This window comes from Equus przewalskii, chromosome 15 (assembly GCF_037783145.1).
Source record: "Equus przewalskii isolate Varuska chromosome 15, EquPr2, whole genome shotgun sequence".
Taxonomy (NCBI): domain Eukaryota; kingdom Metazoa; phylum Chordata; class Mammalia; order Perissodactyla; family Equidae; genus Equus; species Equus przewalskii.
The window spans coordinates 48,309,446-48,326,475 of NC_091845.1; the positions used below are offsets into that span (position 1 = coordinate 48,309,446).

Genomic DNA, 17,030 nt, shown 5'->3' on the forward strand with positions numbered 1-17,030 from the left:
GTGGGCTCACAAGAGCTGATTCTTACATTTTCAGATATTTTGCAAGCCATTATTAAAAATTAGATTTTATAAACTTAAAATTAACTAAATAATATTACAACAAAATCACAACTCATCATTCCCGTTTATTACTATCTGTGCTCTTGAGGTTGTTTACATTTATTGTACCCATACAGTGGAAATACTGCAATGCCATGCTCCGAGGCGTCTCTTCCCAACTCTGTGTTCAGTGACGACAAACTGGCCACCTAAAACCAGCCAGGGTGGGACTGTTTACTCAGAGAAGTTGGCAGACACAACAATCAGGGCTTTTTCTCTTCTGGAATGCCATTTGTTAGCTATTTACCAACACACCACTGGCCAAAGGACCCCCTTAAGTACAGGGACGGTTGGAATTCTTCAGGGATTTCCTTTAAAAGGCCATGGAGCAGAAGCTACAAGGTTCTCTGAGGTGCATGACAGAGGGGACCAGGTCAGCCTGGGATCCACCTTAAGCCAGAACAGAGAGCTCAAACCCCACCTCTCTGGCTCTGACACCTGCTTATAGGATTCTCATCATTTTAGAATCTGAAATGAATGTGGATCTGAAGGGCAGACCTCATCAGTCTCTTGGCCAACATCAAGAAGCTTATTCCCCCACTGTGTGGCCTTCTTGGGGTATCTGCTCTGCTGGCTTCCCCTCCACCCCTTGCCCTGAACAAGAAGGCCTTTCCCTGACTCCCAGCTATTCGGACACGGCTGAAGGGGTGGGGTGGGCTGCTTGCTTCTTGTAGGAGGCTATTTCCTGGCCTCATCTGTGCAGACAGGAACCCTAAGGAGCTCGATAGGTGCCGAGTTAAATAATTTTCTTACTCCTGTCTTTTCTTTCCAGGCAACATTTAAAGGCTGGATGGACATTATGTATGCAGCTGTGGACTCCAGGGGGGTACGTTGCCTCACTGGTTTCTCCCACCAAGTCAAGCACCTGAGGCTCCCGGCTGCTGGGCCGCCAGGGAATCAGTGTCCACGTCTGAAAGCCCACCCCATAGGGGCCAGATCCCTTGTGTCAACCTGGAGTTGAGCCTCTCTGGAATGCCCAGGCCTGGCCCTGGGGCAAGACTGTGTGGTCTCCCAAGGAATCCCAAAATTCTCTAATATCTTTCAAATTAAATTCACTATAATTTACTTGAATCTTAAAGTCTTACACCAGGAGGATGGGGTGGAAGCAACAGAGACGCAAGTCAAGTTTCTTCTTTGTCCTTGTATGCCACCCAGTCACACTGACAGTTCATTGAAGATTGGGAGATGCCCAATATACTCAAACCTCCCAATGGCCCGGGGCAGAAGCCGTACAGTGACACTATGCCAGCCCTGAGCCCAGCATGCCTCCTCTCCTCAACTGTCATCATGCACTCTTCTCAACTCCATTCCCACCCATCCCTGGCCCTGCTCTGTGCTCACAGACACACACCCCTGTATTAGTGACCTTCCTCTGGACACACCCTCTCTCCCACAGAGTGGGCCCCCCAGCCCGCCCCTCCCCCCCAATCCTGCCTGTCTGATGTCCCTGTCTGATTTCTCCCCCGCAGTTTGAAGAGCAGCCCCAGTGGGAATACAACCTCTACATGTACATCTACTTCGTCATCTTCATCATCTTCGGGTCTTTCTTCACCCTGAACCTTTTCATCGGTGTCATCATTGACAACTTCAACCAGCAGAAGAAAAAGATACGTAGATCACAGCCTCCCCCTGGGCTGGCATGGCGTGGCAGGGTGCAGGGGACTGAGGAGTCATTCTGGCTCCTGGCCCCATTTTGTCTTCCTGTTGGGCATGGTCCTCTTCTCGCTTCTGCTGGAATAGAGTGGAGAGGGGTGTGTCCATGATGTCACATGCCTTGGTCTGTGAGAGTGTAACAAGGGGCCCCACACCTGCCCTAGTCTACCTGAGAGATGAGGCTCCTGAGAAGCAGGGGTGAGGATTGGGACTGTTGACCTAGTCCATGATCAGGGACAATGAGGGGGTCCTGTGTAGAGGCTAGGGTCTTCCCAGAGCTCCATCAGATGGGCCATGATTGGGTTGCAGGCAAACCAAGTGGGAAGAGAGAATCTCCAGCCTGGCTGAACTGGGCAGGAGAGAGCATGGTGCGTGTGGACTGGATTTGCAGGTCCCAAAGCCAGAAAGATCTCAAGGTGAATGGGGACAGGGACCCTGGTAAAGCAGATTTGAGGAGGAATCTCTGGTGCAGAATAGGGACATACTTTTCTCCACGGGGAGAGGAAGCCGCCAACCCTGGCACCCTCATCAAGGAGGCAAGATCCCTTGCCCTCCCTGCTGGAGCCCCTGAGAACCCTAAAATGAGGCTGGTGCCTGTCTCTCTGCACTTAGGGGGCCAGGACATCTTCATGACAGAGGAGCAGAAGAAGTACTACAACGCCATGAAGAAGCTGGGCTCCAAGAAGCCCCAGAAGCCCATCCCAAGGCCCCTGGTGAGCCAGGCTTGCTATTCACCAGGAGTGAGGAGGATTTTCTGGGGGTCCCTGGGATGTCCCCATGCCACACAATCAGCTGTTGGGGCCTCTTCACAGTCTTAAGCCAAGCCTGGGGCCCTCAGCCAGTCCAGGGAAGGAGGGACTTCTGACACACAGTCTCAGTCTCATGGAGATAGTGAGGAAGGCAGGAGACAGCTGTGGCAACCGGGGGATATTCCCCTCAATCAGGAACCCATCTGCCTCTGAGTGAGCCCCCTCCTCCCCTGCAAGGGTGCAGGCTTTCCCCAGGAGAGCAGGGCAGTCTTCACAGCCCCTTTCCCCCTTCATAACCTCATCCTTGAACCCCCTGAGCAGTAGAGTCACCTGATGGGTGGGACCAGGAGGGGTGCTGGATTCTTTGCTAGGCTGATTCCCTTGGCCCCATCAAGCCGTTCTCCAAAAAAAATGTGTGTGTGTGTGTGTGTTTTCACTTATTTATAATCTTCTCTTTTCCCTAAAATAATCTGGAGTGGTGTACAATTGAAGACAAATATAAATGTAGTTAGTGGAATAAATAAAATCAATTCCATAAAAGGGGTGGAGAACCTGAGGGCTGGTACAATTACTAGGATTAAACTTTAAATTTGGCCTTGAGCCTTCAGACAGTGGGAACAAAAAGAGAAGCACAATGTATGATGTGCTAACAAAACTGAGGGTAGGAGAAATCCCTTCCTGAAGATCCATCAGAGAAGGCCTCAGGGAAGAAGGAGCCTCAGGGCTGGGCCTCGAAGCCCAGGGAGGTTTAAGCAGGAAAGTCAGGCTGCTTCAGCCTCCTGACTTCTTCCTCTCACCATGACAGTATAGCTGGTGTGTTGGCCACAGAGGGTGGAGTAGGAGGATTGGTGGTCTGAGCCGAGAGGCAGCAACAGGGGGTCTGCTAGCCTGTCTTAGGTCCCTACTGAGTCTATCCTTTACCCTTCCTTTCAGAACAAGTACCAGGGCTTCTTATTCGACATTGTAACCAAGCAGGCCTTCGATGTCACCATCATGTTTCTCATCTGCTTGAACATGGTGACCATGATGGTGGAGACAGATGACCAGAGCCCTGAGAAGGTCAACATCTTGGCCAAGATCAACCTGCTCTTTGTAGCCATCTTCACAGGCGAGTGTATCATCAAGATGACTGCCCTGCGCCACTACTACTTCACCAACAGCTGGAACATCTTCGACTTCGTGGTTGTCATCCTCTCCATCGTGGGTGGGTATGCAAGTCGGCTGAACAGAGAAGCCTTCTCCAGGCCAGGCCTCTCCTCCAGCCCTGGGTCCATACTTAATGCCAAGTACACTAGGCTCCTACATTCTTCTCTCTCTGCATTCCTCACTTGTCCTTCTGTCACACACGTGCATACACACACACAAATACATGCACACATACCCCTCCAGAGAGAACTTTGTGAGGGTCCACATAGGCCAAGGGGACCAACCTGGCCAAGACCCAGCACTCCTTCCTGGCTCTACCCTCTGTGGAATCCTAGAACAGAGCTCTCTGCTTGGAGAGCTTCAAGGATGAGCCTGGGAAAGGGAGTTGGGGCTGTGGGGGCTTCCCTGCCCTCCAAGGGAAAGCCTGCACCTTAGGTTGAAGGAGGAAGAGGCTCACTCAGGGTGAGCTGAGTCTCCAGGGTTGGGAGGCAGGTGGCCCTCCAGGGTAGAAGTTTTCCCTGGATATGGAAAATTTTGAAGTCCAGCCACCGAGGGGTGTGCCAGGCTCCTTCAGACATCACCCACCTCATGCAATTCACATTATATAGTCAGCACAGAGACAGGGAGATGATACAACTAGAGAGGAGCAGAGATAGGATTCACGCCTCGTCCGTTTGGACAAATTGCCAGACTGGGTAACTTATAAACAAGAGAAATGTATTTCTCAGAGTTCTGGATGCTGGAATTTCAGGATTAAGGCACTAGCATGGTCATGTTTTCTGGTGAGGGTCCTTTTCCTCATTCATAGCCAGCACATTCTTGCTGTGTCCTCACAAAGTAGAAGGGGCTAGGGAGCTCTCTGGAGCCTCTGTTATAAGGCACTTATCCCATTCATGAGGGCTCCACCCTCACAACTTAAGTATCTCCCAAAGTTCCCACCTCCTAATACCATCATTTTTGGGGTTGGCATTTCAACATATGAATTTGGGGGAGACACAGACATTCAGACCATGGCACACACCCATGCCTGTTTTACCTCAGAGCCCAAATTCTTTTTTTAATAACAGTTTTATTGAGATATAATTCACATATCATAAAATTCACCCTTTAAAGTATACAATTCAATAGTCTTTTGTATATTTACAGAGTTGTGCAACCATCACCACTATCTAATTTTAGAACCTTTCCTCACCCCCAAAAGAAACTCTGTACCCATTTAGCAGTCATTTTCCCTCTCCCCAGCCCCTGGAAACTATTAATCTAAAAATTTGAGGACTGCCCAACTGTTTTCCAAAGTGGCTGCAACATTTTACATTCCCATCATCAATATATGAGGGTTCCAATTACTCCACATCTTTGCCAACACTTGTTACTGTCTGTATTTTTATTATAGTCACCCTAGTGGGTGGGACGTGATCTCTCACTGAGGTTTTGGTTTGCATTTTCCTGATGACTAATGATGCTGAACATCTTTTCATGTGCTCATTGGTAATTTTCCTTGATATATAAGAAGAGAAATGTCTTGGAGAAATGTCTATTCAAGTCCTTTGCTCATTTTTTAATTGGCTTATTTATGTTTTTATTTTTGAGTTGTAAGAGTTCTTTATACAATACCAGTCCCTTCTCAGACATGTGATTTGCAAATATTTTCTCCCATTCAGTGGGTTGTATTTTCACTTTCTTGGTTGTCTCTTGAAGCAGAAAGTTTTTAATTTTGATTAAATCTAGTTTATCAGTATTTTTTTCTTTTGTCACTGATGCTCGGAGCCCAAACTCTTGACCCTGTCCCCATGGAACTCTGCCTTGGGGTGACTGTCATCTTTCCACATGTACATTCCCTGCCTTCATTGAACTCAGAGGAAAGTACAGGGGCTAAGGCAGGGGCTGCTGTGGCTTCAGTGATGGGAGATGGTTAGCAGCTGGAGGTAGGGTGAAGAAATGCTCTGGGAAGTCCCAGGCAGGGGTGAGGGCGAGAGTGTGCCCAGTGGCACTGGAGAGAGGCCTTAGAGAATGTAGGAGGTCAGCAGCAGAAATGGAGCCATTGAGGGACAGTCTCAGAGGCTTAGAAGGTGCGGCATATACCTCGGGGACACCTCCTGGTCCCGGTGCTTGGCCGTACCGGGGAGGCGTGGTTAACAGGTCAACTTGGAGCCAGAGTGTCTGAGCCAAATCCCAGCTTCTCACTGACTAGGTGGCAACTTGGGTAAATTACCTCACTTCTCAGCTTCCTCTTCCGGAAAATGAGGATGATGGTATCAGCTTACCTCCTAGGGTGACTGGAAGGGCTTCATGGATGGATATAAAGTGCTCAGCCCAGTGCCTTGTTGACAGTAAACACTGGACTCCTGTCAGCCAGTGACATTGTTATTATATGAAGAGTCTGGAGAGGTCACTTGGGCCAATACGAGGCAAGTTTATTTCACTCTCTCTACCATAACATATATCCCTGCTCTTTAAAACTCCAAACCCAGGGTAGTTAAAGAGACCAAGGAGTGGGGAAGCCCTGGAAGCCAGCAGAGTCGGGAGAGTGATAGGAACCATCTCAGAGAGGCTGGGTTGTGACAGGTGTGGTATGGCGTAGGGGAGAGCGCTGACTTCTGGGCTAGTGCTTCTTGCACTTCAGTGTGTATATGAATCATCTGGGCATGTTAAAATACAGTGGATCTCGGGGTGGAACTGAGATTCTGCATTTCTGATAAGCACCCAGGAGATCCCAAGGCTTCTGACCTTGGACCATGTTTTGAGTAGTGAGGAGCTAAAATGCCCAAGTTCTGGTCCAAACTAGGCCACCAAGATGCTGAGCAAATCCGCTCAGGCGTCAGACCCATGATCTAGATGGGCCTAGTACAGCTCTATTGTGCAAGTATTCTCAGAAGACTAAGGAACAAAGGGGCTGAGAAGGCACTTTGCAAAGGATGGGGGTACTGTGGTCCTCATTTTCTGGATCATAGATGCAGAAATGGAAACAGAGAGAGGGGAGAGGCAGGGACCTTTCATGCCCAATCCTCCTGGAAGGACCTCCTCTCTTTGGCTCCTTACTGTACAGAGACCCCACCAGTGATGCTGGGCTAGAAGGAGGACAGAGATGCCTTTGGTGGCCACAGTCTCTGTTGTTTCCCACAGGCACTGTGCTCTCAGACATCATCCAGAAGTACTTCTTCTCCCCAACACTCTTCCGAGTCATCCGCCTGGCACGAATTGGCCGCATCCTCAGGCTGATCCGAGGGGCCAAGGGGATCCGCACGCTGCTCTTTGCCCTCATGATGTCCCTGCCTGCCCTCTTCAACATTGGCCTGCTGCTCTTCCTCGTCATGTTCATCTACTCCATCTTTGGCATGGCCAACTTTGCTTATGTCAAGTGGGAGGCTGGCATCGATGACATGTTCAACTTCCAGACCTTTGCCAACAGCATGCTGTGCCTCTTCCAGATCACCACATCGGCTGGCTGGGATGGTCTCCTCAGCCCCATCCTCAACACGGGACCCCCCTCTTGTGACCCCAATCTGCCCAACAGCAATGGCTCCCGGGGGAACTGTGGGAGCCCAGCTGTGGGCATCCTCTTCTTCACCACCTACATCATCATCTCCTTCCTCATCGTGGTCAACATGTACATTGCCATCATCCTGGAGAACTTCAGCGTGGCCACGGAAGAGAGTACCGAGCCCCTGAGTGAGGATGACTTTGACATGTTCTATGAGATCTGGGAGAAGTTTGACCCAGAGGCCACCCAGTTCATTGAGTATTCGGCCCTGTCCGACTTTGCTGATGCCCTGTCTGAGCCACTCCGTATCGCCAAGCCCAACCAGATAAGCCTCATCAATATGGACCTGCCCATGGTGAGCGGGGACCGTATCCATTGCATGGACATACTCTTTGCCTTCACCAAGAGGGTTCTGGGTGAGTCTGGGGAGATGGATGCTCTGAAGATCCAGATGGAGGAGAAGTTTATGGCGGCCAACCCATCCAAGATCTCCTATGAGCCCATCACCACCACACTGCGGCGCAAGCATGAGGAGGTGTCGGCCACAATCATCCAGCGGGCTTTCCGGAGGCACCTGCTGCAGCGCTCCATGAAGCATGCCTCCTTTCTCTTCCGCCAGCAGGCGGGCAGCAGCGGCCTCTCCGAAGAGGATGCCCCTGAGCAAGAGGGCCTCATTGCCTACATGATGAATGAGAACTTCTCCCGACGCCACGGCCCACCCTCCAGCTCCTCCATCTCCTCCACGTCCTTCCCACCCTCCTATGACAGTGTGACCAGGGCCACCAGTGATAACCTCCAGGCGAGGGTGTCTGACTACAGCCGCAGTGAAGATCTCGCAGACTTCCCCCCGTCCCCAGACAGAGACCGTGAGTCTATCGTGTGAGCCTCACTCGGGCTGGCCAGGACGCCGAAAGGCAGGCTGTTGCATCGTGGCAAACCTGAACACTGCCACAAACCAGCTTCCGCTGGGTCTTCCTTGCTCTGGGCTTCAGGAGTGTGAGATGAGCCTCAGCCCCATGCAGCGACAAGGCAGAGTTCTGTGGCACCCATGTTGACAGCCAGAAGCAGTTGGCTGAGCCAACCATTCAGGGTGGCCTTTCCCTGGAGGCCTCACACACACCAGTGGCCTGGTCTGGTCAGGCAATGCCCTGGGGCTCTGAAAAGCAACTCCATCCCAGCTGCTGAGGCAAAATATAAAACTGAGACTGTATATGTTGTGAATGGGCTTTCATAAATTTATTATATTTGATATTTTTTTACTTGAGCAAAGAACTGACGTTTCCAGGACGTCGGCAGCAATTCATGCTGCCTCTTCTTAACTCTGAAAAGAGTGTCTGTGGAGCTGCTGGAACTCTGTTCTCAAAGCAAAAGTGAAATCCATTGGCTCCCACAGGCCTTCACTGCCCAGGGGCAGAGTGGGGTTCCCCTGCCGCTTGGGCTGAGGTGCCAGGAGAGCTGGACCCCTTCCCTCACACACACACACACGTGTGCACACACTCTCACACACACACAGGCCAGACACAGGCCACATGTGGCCCAGGCTCCTCTCAGGCGAGTGTCAGGCAGCCACCTCTGCCCAGCCTAAGGGAGACAGGCCTTTCTTCCCGGCCCCCACGGGTGGGGTTCTTGTCAGCAGGGGCTCACTCTGGCCTTCCCTTGTCCCCAAAGTCCCGTTTTTCCTCTGTGTTTTAGGCCATACTTGGGTTGGTTCTACAAAATTAAAAAGCTTCCAGAAGAGAGTGACCTGGGTCCCAGGGCTGGTCCTAGGCACTGATGTTGCCTTTTCCTCCCAGGAGAGCTTGACCTTCTGTCAGAGTATTAACGTTAAACTGAAGGGCATGAGGGAGCCAGCCCCACTCACGGCCTGGCACCCAGCTGGTCCTCACTCCCAAACCTGGCAGGTCCTGTGCCACAGGCCGGGAAGAGAAGTCCTGTGGGGTTAGGGCTAGGAAGCTCGACAGGTCTCAGCCGCGGTGGCCCCCAGCCTATCTGAAGAAGGGACCCTGTCGTCATTGCCAGGGTTCTCTCTCTGGACATTTCTGCCTCTGACCGTGACAGGAAGGGGATTCCCATATGATCCCTAGCTCCTCTCCAGATGCAGCGTCATGGGCATGTGGAGGGCAGCTTGGGCCCTGTGCAGGGAAGGGGCCTCGGGACCACCTGGCCCGGTTCCTGTGCCCTGAGAGGCCCCCTTGGGAAAGGGAGTAGTGTGGCCCTGGACCAGCCCCTCCGGCTCAGCCCAGGGTCCTAGTGACACCTTCATGCAGGACCTCCTGGGGCAGGGTCCAGGCTGTCCCATGGGTCTTGTGAGAAGGCCTTTTCAGGGAAAAATACTTTTTCTAGTCCAGTTACCCCCAGGGCCTCTTCAGCTGCTGACAATCCTATTTAGCATATGCAAATCTTTTAATGCATAGAACTGTCACCCTGAAAGTGGCAGTGCTGGCTGGAGGAGCCTGAGCAGGCAGGGGCTCGGCTGCCCAATTCCAGCTCTCCAGCAAAGCCGCCCTCTATCAAGCGTCCACCTCACAGGCCACCTCTCGGGGCAGCCCGGGAAGCTGGAAACTGGCTGCTCCTAACCTACCTCGCCGAGCTGTCAGAGGGCTGGACATTCGCGAGCTCGTGGCACTGCTAAGGGGGCATTGCTGGCGAGTAAAGTATTACGTTTCTTCTTGTCACCCTGAGTTCCCTTGGTGACAACCCCAGCCCCCAACCCACCCACCCCCAGTGATTTCTCTTCTCCTTGTTCCTTTTGAGTCCAGTGTGGGACGTGGTTTTAACTGTCCCAGCAACACTTCTCTGAGTGGAAATCTTATTTTTGTAGGTCTCTGTGCTTTGCTCTCAAGGCTTGGAGAGGTGCCCCCTCCCTGGCACTCAGCGCCTGCTGCACGGGCAGGAATGCGGCTTGGGAGGTAGGCCGGGCTGCCAGCCCAACTGGCCGGAAGGAGACTGTGGTTTTGTGTATGTGGAGAGCCCAGGAGCCTCGAGACAGGTGCCCAGGGCTGGCCAGGGGCTGCAGAACATGTGGCCAAGGGCAGAGATGAGTTAGAGCCGACTTCTTAGCTTTTAGCGTGGCTCGCTCGCTCTCTCTTTTTTTTTTTCCCCAGAACTGTACAGTGACCAGCAGAAGGTAGGAAAAAGGAAGGAAGGACAAGCATCAAGTGCCAGCTGCTGTCTGAACTAATGGAGCACTTCTCACCAAACTTCGTGTATAAATAAGATACATATTTTTAAAACAAACCAATAAATGGCTTACATGAGCTGGCCTGGGCTCTGTTCTTGTGCCGAGATTTGACAAGGGTGGTGGCAGGCCCAAGGAGCCTGTGAGGAGGCCTCACCCTGAGCAAACCTGGAGAACGACAATGCGGGGGCATGGGATGACATCCCAAGAACCACACGGGACTTCCAGTTGTCTTCCCAGAACGACAGCCAGGAGTGTGGGCTGATCCAGGAAAAGTGGGTGTGGGCAGACCACTCTGTCCTCCACAAGAGGATACCCAGGCCCTGCCTTCCAGGACTCCCAGTCTGGGGCACTGCGGAGGGGAGGACCGCAATTTGGGGCTCACACGATGGGAAGGGTTTGGAAAGGTGGAAGCAGGAAGGGGCAACTGCCATGGAAAACAGCCAGGTGGTGGCACCTGTGTGTCAAGCCAGGCTTGGACCTGTGACCTGACACTGGCTCCCTCACCCTCACCTTCCCTCACCCCTCAGTCCAGTGCACCTCACTGCTGCCCCACCACCCCACCAAAAGTGCTCTGCTGGCCAGCAGGGGCTTCCTTGTGGCTGGACCCAGCAGAGCCTTCTTTGTCCTCGTCTTGCAGGTCCCCTCTATAGCATTTAACTCAGTGGACAACAGCGTCTTCTGGAAATCCTCTCTTCCTCAGGCTTCTGTGGTATCACCCTCTCCAGGGTTTCCTCCAGTCTCTGGGACCACCACCCTCGGGGGCACATCCTCCAGTGTCGGACTGAATGATCAAGCTCTTTAGGCCCAGGGCCCTCTCCCAGGAAAAAAGTGGGAAACACCCTCTCATACCCTGCCATGCTCTAAAGAAGAGTCTTGAGTCTTTATCTGGAGCCCAGACCCCTGGGCCCCAGGCCAGCACATAGAGCTGTCTACTTGGGACATCTCGAAAGCTTTCAAGCCCAACCTGCCCAACACTGAGCTGATCTGTCATGCTCTCAAACCTATTGGTGAAGGTACCCCCACAGATGCCATCTTCAACCGCAGGCTTTCCTTCACCCGTGTGCCCAGTCCACGCCCTGTTGATGCTACCTTCTCAGCATCTTTCAAGCCCCACCACCTGGTTCCATCTTGCTGCTGCTTCCTTGGTTGAGGCCAGCATCTTGCCTCATGGAAAGCACCAGAGCAGCTCCTCACTGGCTTCCCTTCCTCTAACCTCATGCATTCCAAACTACTCAGCTACCTGAGTATTTTAACCCATGATCATTGCCTCCTGGATAAAACCTTTCAATGGCTTCCTGTTGTCTCAGGATCAAGGCAAACCCCTCCCAGGGCCTCCAGCATGCCAACTTCTGTAACCACATCTCTCTAACCCCTCAAAGGTCCCAGGCTCTTCCTCCTCTCAGCCTTGCCAACTGCTGTTCTCGACACCCAGAACACTATTCTTCTTTCCACTCAGCCTTCAGGCCTTCATGTCACCTCTTCTGGGAGCCCTCCCTGACCACCGCCCAACCCCCTTCTCCGTCACTTGTCCCCACTCTTGGTACTTCCCTTGTCACAGCACTTAACGCTCCTCATTGCAAATACCTGCAAAGCTGGTATGTGAACAAACATGACGCCCAGTGTCATCGAATCCAACCTTTATTTTTGTCTCTCCCCGGCCCTCACAGCTTTATTCAGTGGAGGTAATCTTCCCTGGCCCTGGATGAAAACCGGGCTCCTCCTGTGGCTTTTCAGCTCAGTCCTGGGTGAAACAGCAGCCTACAGTCCCTCTAGACTGTAAACGGTCTCGGCCTCGTCCTGAGAGTGTCCAGTCCCAAGAACACGCGGAGATGGGGTGGCTGAGTGGCTCCTCCTCCCCGCGCCAGGCAGGCGACCAGCAGGGACTCTCAGATGCTTATCTGTGGGCTTTTGGAGACTCCCTGCTGGGCCTTCTCCCTGCAGTTTCCTCAGCCCAGGAGATGAACTTCCTTCCAGGTGGCCCTGTGATCCCTTCCTTTGCCCATGGGCACCTATGGTTCCACCCCTAGTCACTTCCTGCCAAGCCCTGTGACTCTCCAGGTGGCCCTGTCGTGGTGGCACACACCTGCCCTCTCTCCTCCTGCCACCTCTGGTCCTCGGGAAGCACTCAGAGCACTTGCCCCACCCACTCTGGGTACAGCCATGCCCTGGCAGGAGCGTGCTCCACAGCCACCACTCAAGCAGCAGCCGCCACCCTCCCTCCAGGTCCCAGGGCAGGAGTCAGGAGTCCTGTGACCCATCCACTTGAGCCTCCAACATCTCAAAGCTCTCCAAGAAGGCCCTGGAAGCCCCCTCAGCAGGCCTGGGTTAGAAGATGGCACACCACACACACAACCCTCCCCCAAGGGAAGGCCACAGGTCCTAGAAACAACATACACAGTTCTCTCCAAAGAAACCCGCTCACAGGCTCCCTCAGCCCTCCGCTCTCTTGTACCCCTTTTTATATCCTTCACGTGATTGCAGGCCTCAGTGTCCACATTTCCCTTGTAAACCATCTGCATGTGAGAGACACATGGTTTGGAATCCTGAAACCCTTGGTATTTGGTCCCTTGGTCAAAACTGGAGCAGGGACACTTCTGTGACACTTGCTTAATCATCTTTCCCCAATTAGACCAGGGCTTTCAAAGGCAGGTCACATCCCAGTGTACTGTGCCATGACCAGCTTTTTAAAAAATAATATTAGAATTTAAAATAGCAGTGTCTCCCAGGTGGTAAGGATGAGTGTTGTTTTGTGAAACTATTATTTCAGATATATAGAGACCCTGGGTAGTGATGGAAAATATATTTCTTACTGGAAATTCCAGTGAAAAGAGTGAAAGCAACATGAGGACAGGGTCTGTGTCTGTTTTACTCACCACTGCAGCCAGGACCCAGCTCAGAAGCTGGCATATGGCAGTAACTGAATAACTGTTTGTGGGGTGCATGAGGGGAGGAGGGAAGGAGGCTGTGACACCCACCATGAGCTGTGATGGAGTCAGGCCTCCACTCTTACCAGGTCCAGGACACCACCACTAGGTCTGGGCCAGTGGGGTGGCTTCCCCATTGTTTTCAAAGCCAAGACTTGGAGCGTGGGGTTCTTGGGCCCCTTGTATCGGGTCTTCCCTGAGGTGGGCATTCACCTGGCCTGGGATCTGGAGGGAGGCACAAGTGGGGCCTTGTGCTCGCCACAACGCTGCAACTGTCGCCAGGCCACTCTGGGGTGAGGCTGGGGTCCAGGCAGCGGCCGGCTCTGTGAGGGACGGATGCCGGCTCCTGTGTCAGAGGGAAGGCATGCAGCCCAGGGATCTCAACCCTTGGCAAGGATAGAGATGCTCCAGGACAGACGTCAGCTCTCACCCTGAGGCCATGGCATTGGCAGCTCCCCTGCGCCTGTGCCAGCAGCTCCTCCACCCTCAGCCCTGACAGCCACGAGACTCGGTGCCCAGAGGTTGGGAGGGGCAGGGGAGACAGCACAGGCACTCCCACAGGCAGTGACTGAACGGGCAGCAACCGCGAGCAAGGAGACACTGAAGGCAGCCGCTGATGGGCTCAGGGAAGCCTCAGGACTGGTGTCTCCTGCCCCCTGGGCTGCTTCTCGGGGCATTTATGCTGGTGCAGCGCCTGCAGACCCCTCCCAGGATTCTGAGCACACTGTATTGTGTAGCCGGCCCATGAGTCTGAGAGCTGGGCAAGGCCAGGCCAGGCCGGTCCATTCACACCACGTTCTCCAGCCCCCACCTCCATGCCTGGCACAGATTAGGAGCCAGGGAATTTTTGCTGAAGAGGCAACCAATCAATCAAGCAGTTCAGTCTGCTGAATTCACCAGGATCCTCTCCTCCATTTGAATCCTCCTGTCCTCTGAGGTCCCCTGCCCCTTTTCTCACCAGCGGTCCCACCTTCCATTCCTCACTCTCCTGGAAGAAGGTCAGACACACGACCATCTGAGATTCTCACCTACGTGGAGAGACACTACAGATTCACACAAGTGCACGCTCAAGGCACAGTAACCAGGGTCCATGTCGGGGAGGGGGGTGGGACATGACCACTGGGAGATGCCTGAAATCCCAGGAATGAACCTTAGGCTTCCTGTCCAACCTCCCTTGGATCAGGGGCCTCAGGACATTCCTAGGGACAGGGGCAGTCAGACAGGCCAGAGGGGGTGGCTGAGGGACTTCATTCAGAAATAACATTCAAAGACTAGCAGCTGCCAAGCTCTGTCTGGGGGGATTCCAGGGGGACCCTGGGTGCCCTGCCAGGGGCACCACTCTCTTGCGGGTGTCCCAAGTCAGCCTGAATGGCAGGGGTGGAGGCTGGTCCAGCCTGAGCTCAGCACGTGTAATGACCACCCTGACAAGCACCTCCTCGCATGCCAGCTCACGGGGCTGGCATCCCCGGGCAGCTGCCAGGCACCTGCTGCCGGAGAGAGAAACCCCATCATCTCAGCTTGTGGAGAGACAGGCCAGCTTGCGCTCCAGAAAGGCATGCAAGTCAAAGCAGAGCCCCGCTGCCCGGATGCGGGCTGACCGGCAGGTGGTACGTCCTGTCCTCCCGCCCTGCTCCGTGCCTGGCCTCTGTGGACACAGCCCTGGGGGAGCGGGTGCTGGGATTTAAGGTGCGACTGGCCAGGGGGCTGAGCTTGCCTCCAGTATTAGTCCTTGGAGCCCTGTCTCCTGGGGGACCATCTCTCTGCCACTCACCCTCTCAGACTGCACCCCTTCTTCCTGGAAGGCCAGGCTGTTTCTGCGTGCAAGACTGTGGGAGAAGCTGCAAGAAGCAAGGCCGGCTGAACAGAGATCATTGGGCCTCCTGTATCCTGTATCAATCCATCACATTTATAGCCTTCTCTCCAGACAGGAGACAACGAGGAAATGACAAAAGCCAATAAGGCCAATAAAAATAAAGAGCAATGGAACAGCCAGCATGTGCAGTCTATCTCCTGAGCCCCAGAGCCAGGAGCAGGGCTGAGCCCCTCCCTTCTATCTCTGTCTTGACTTCGGCCACAGGCCCCTGCAGACGTTAAAACCGTCAACAGCCCCACAGCGGTGCCCAGCTGGATTTCCAGCTGCTCAGTCCAAAAACCTTGGCATCATCCCTGCCTCCTCTCTCTCTCTCACCCCACATCCAATCCGGCAGGAAATCCTGTTGGCTCTGCCTTCGAAATATATCCCAAGTCCAACCACTTCTCAACACCTCCACTGCCACCATGCTGGTCTGAGCCACCATCATCTCTTGCCTGGATTCTTGCAAAGTCCTCCTAACTGCTGTCAACTCAGCAGCCAGTGGGGTCTATTAAAAGGGAAGTTGGAGCATGCCACTGCCCTGCTCAGAACCACCCCCCAAGTGGCCCCTTTTCACTTGGAGAACAGCCTGAGCCCTATGCGGCCCCCACGATCTGCCCTAGTCCCCAGTGCCTGTCTGAGCCGCTCCACAACCTCGTCTCTTACTCCACTTCAGCCACACTGGCTCCTTGCTGGTCCCTGCTCAGGCTGAGCACACCTCGCCCTAGGACTTCTGCAGCTGTTCCCTTGGCCTGCCACACTCTTCCCCTAGAGAGTGGCGTGGCTCCCCTCCTTCCTCTTTCAAGTCTTCTCAAATGTCACCTTTGCAGTGAGGCAACCATGACCATCCAATTTCCTACCCTCTTCAGCCCACTGTTTCTATACTTAAATCGGGTGCAGTGAGGTATAATTTACATACAATAAAATTTACCCTTTTTAAATGCATGGTTTGATGAGTTTTGACAACTGTATAAGCAATATAACCACCACCAAAATCAAGATAGCAAACATTTCCATCACACGCCACGAAGTTCCCTCGTGCTCCTTTGTAGTCAACGTCTTCCTCGACCCTAGCTCCTGGCAACCAGTGGGCTGTTTTCCATTCCTATACATTTGCTTTTTCTGGAGAGATTATATAAATGGAATAATTATATAAATGAACTGCAGCCTTTTGTGTTTGGCTGCTGTCACTCAGCATAATGCATTTGAGACTCATCCATGCTGCTCCATGTGTTGGCTTGTCCCTTGTCATTGCTGAGTGATACTCCATTATATGGATGTACCATGTTTGTTTTCCATTCAATAGTGGATGGACATTTGGGTTGTGTACAGTTTTTTGCTATCATGAATAAAGCCACCATGAACATTTGTGTTCAGGTGTTTGTGTCGATATATGTTTTTATCTCTTGGGTAAATACCCAGGAATTGAATTTCAGAATTATATGATTAGTGTAGGTTTAACTTTTTTTTTTTTTGAGGATGATTAGCCCTGAGCTAACATCTTCTGCCAATCCTCTTTTTTGCTGAGGAAGACTGGCCCTGAGCTAACATCTGTGCCCATCTTCCTCTACTTTATATATGGGATGCCTACCACAGCATGGTTTGCCAAGCAGTGCCATGTCTGCACCCAGGATCTGAACTGGCGAACACTGGGCTGCCGAAGCAGAACGTGCACACTTAACCACTGAGCCACCGGGCCAACCCCCAGTGTAGGTTTAATGTTAAGAAGCTGTCAAACGTTTTCCAAAGTGGTGTTCATTTTTCATTCCCACCAGCCATGAGAGTTCCAGTTGCTCTATGTCATGTCAGCATTAGATATTGTCAGTCTTTTTATTTTTCCTTTAATGTTAGCCATTTGAGTGGACATACCCCGTAATTTTAATTTACATATCCCTGATGACTAAGGATGTTGAACATCTTTTCATGTGCTTATTGGCCATTCTTA

At 52.7% G+C, this 17,030-nt stretch overlaps 1 protein-coding gene across 4 annotated transcripts in view; it reads left to right on the forward strand.

Moving 5' to 3' along the window:
* The window catches only part of SCN5A (sodium voltage-gated channel alpha subunit 5), a 99,475-nt gene extending 89,090 nt beyond the window's left edge, over positions 1-10,385 (forward strand). For all 4 annotated transcript variants that reach the window (XM_070577232.1, XM_070577231.1, XM_070577230.1 and 1 more), the window contains 5 exons: positions 872-925; positions 1,569-1,710; positions 2,365-2,465; positions 3,435-3,705; positions 6,771-10,385. In XM_070577232.1, the coding sequence (XP_070433333.1) occupies positions 872-925; positions 1,569-1,710; positions 2,365-2,465; positions 3,435-3,705; positions 6,771-8,011 (1,809 nt within the window). In that variant the 3' untranslated portion in view covers positions 8,012-10,385. The remainder of the gene's footprint in view (positions 1-871; positions 926-1,568; positions 1,711-2,364; positions 2,466-3,434; positions 3,706-6,770) is intronic.
* Positions 10,386-17,030: the final 6,645 nt, after the last annotated feature.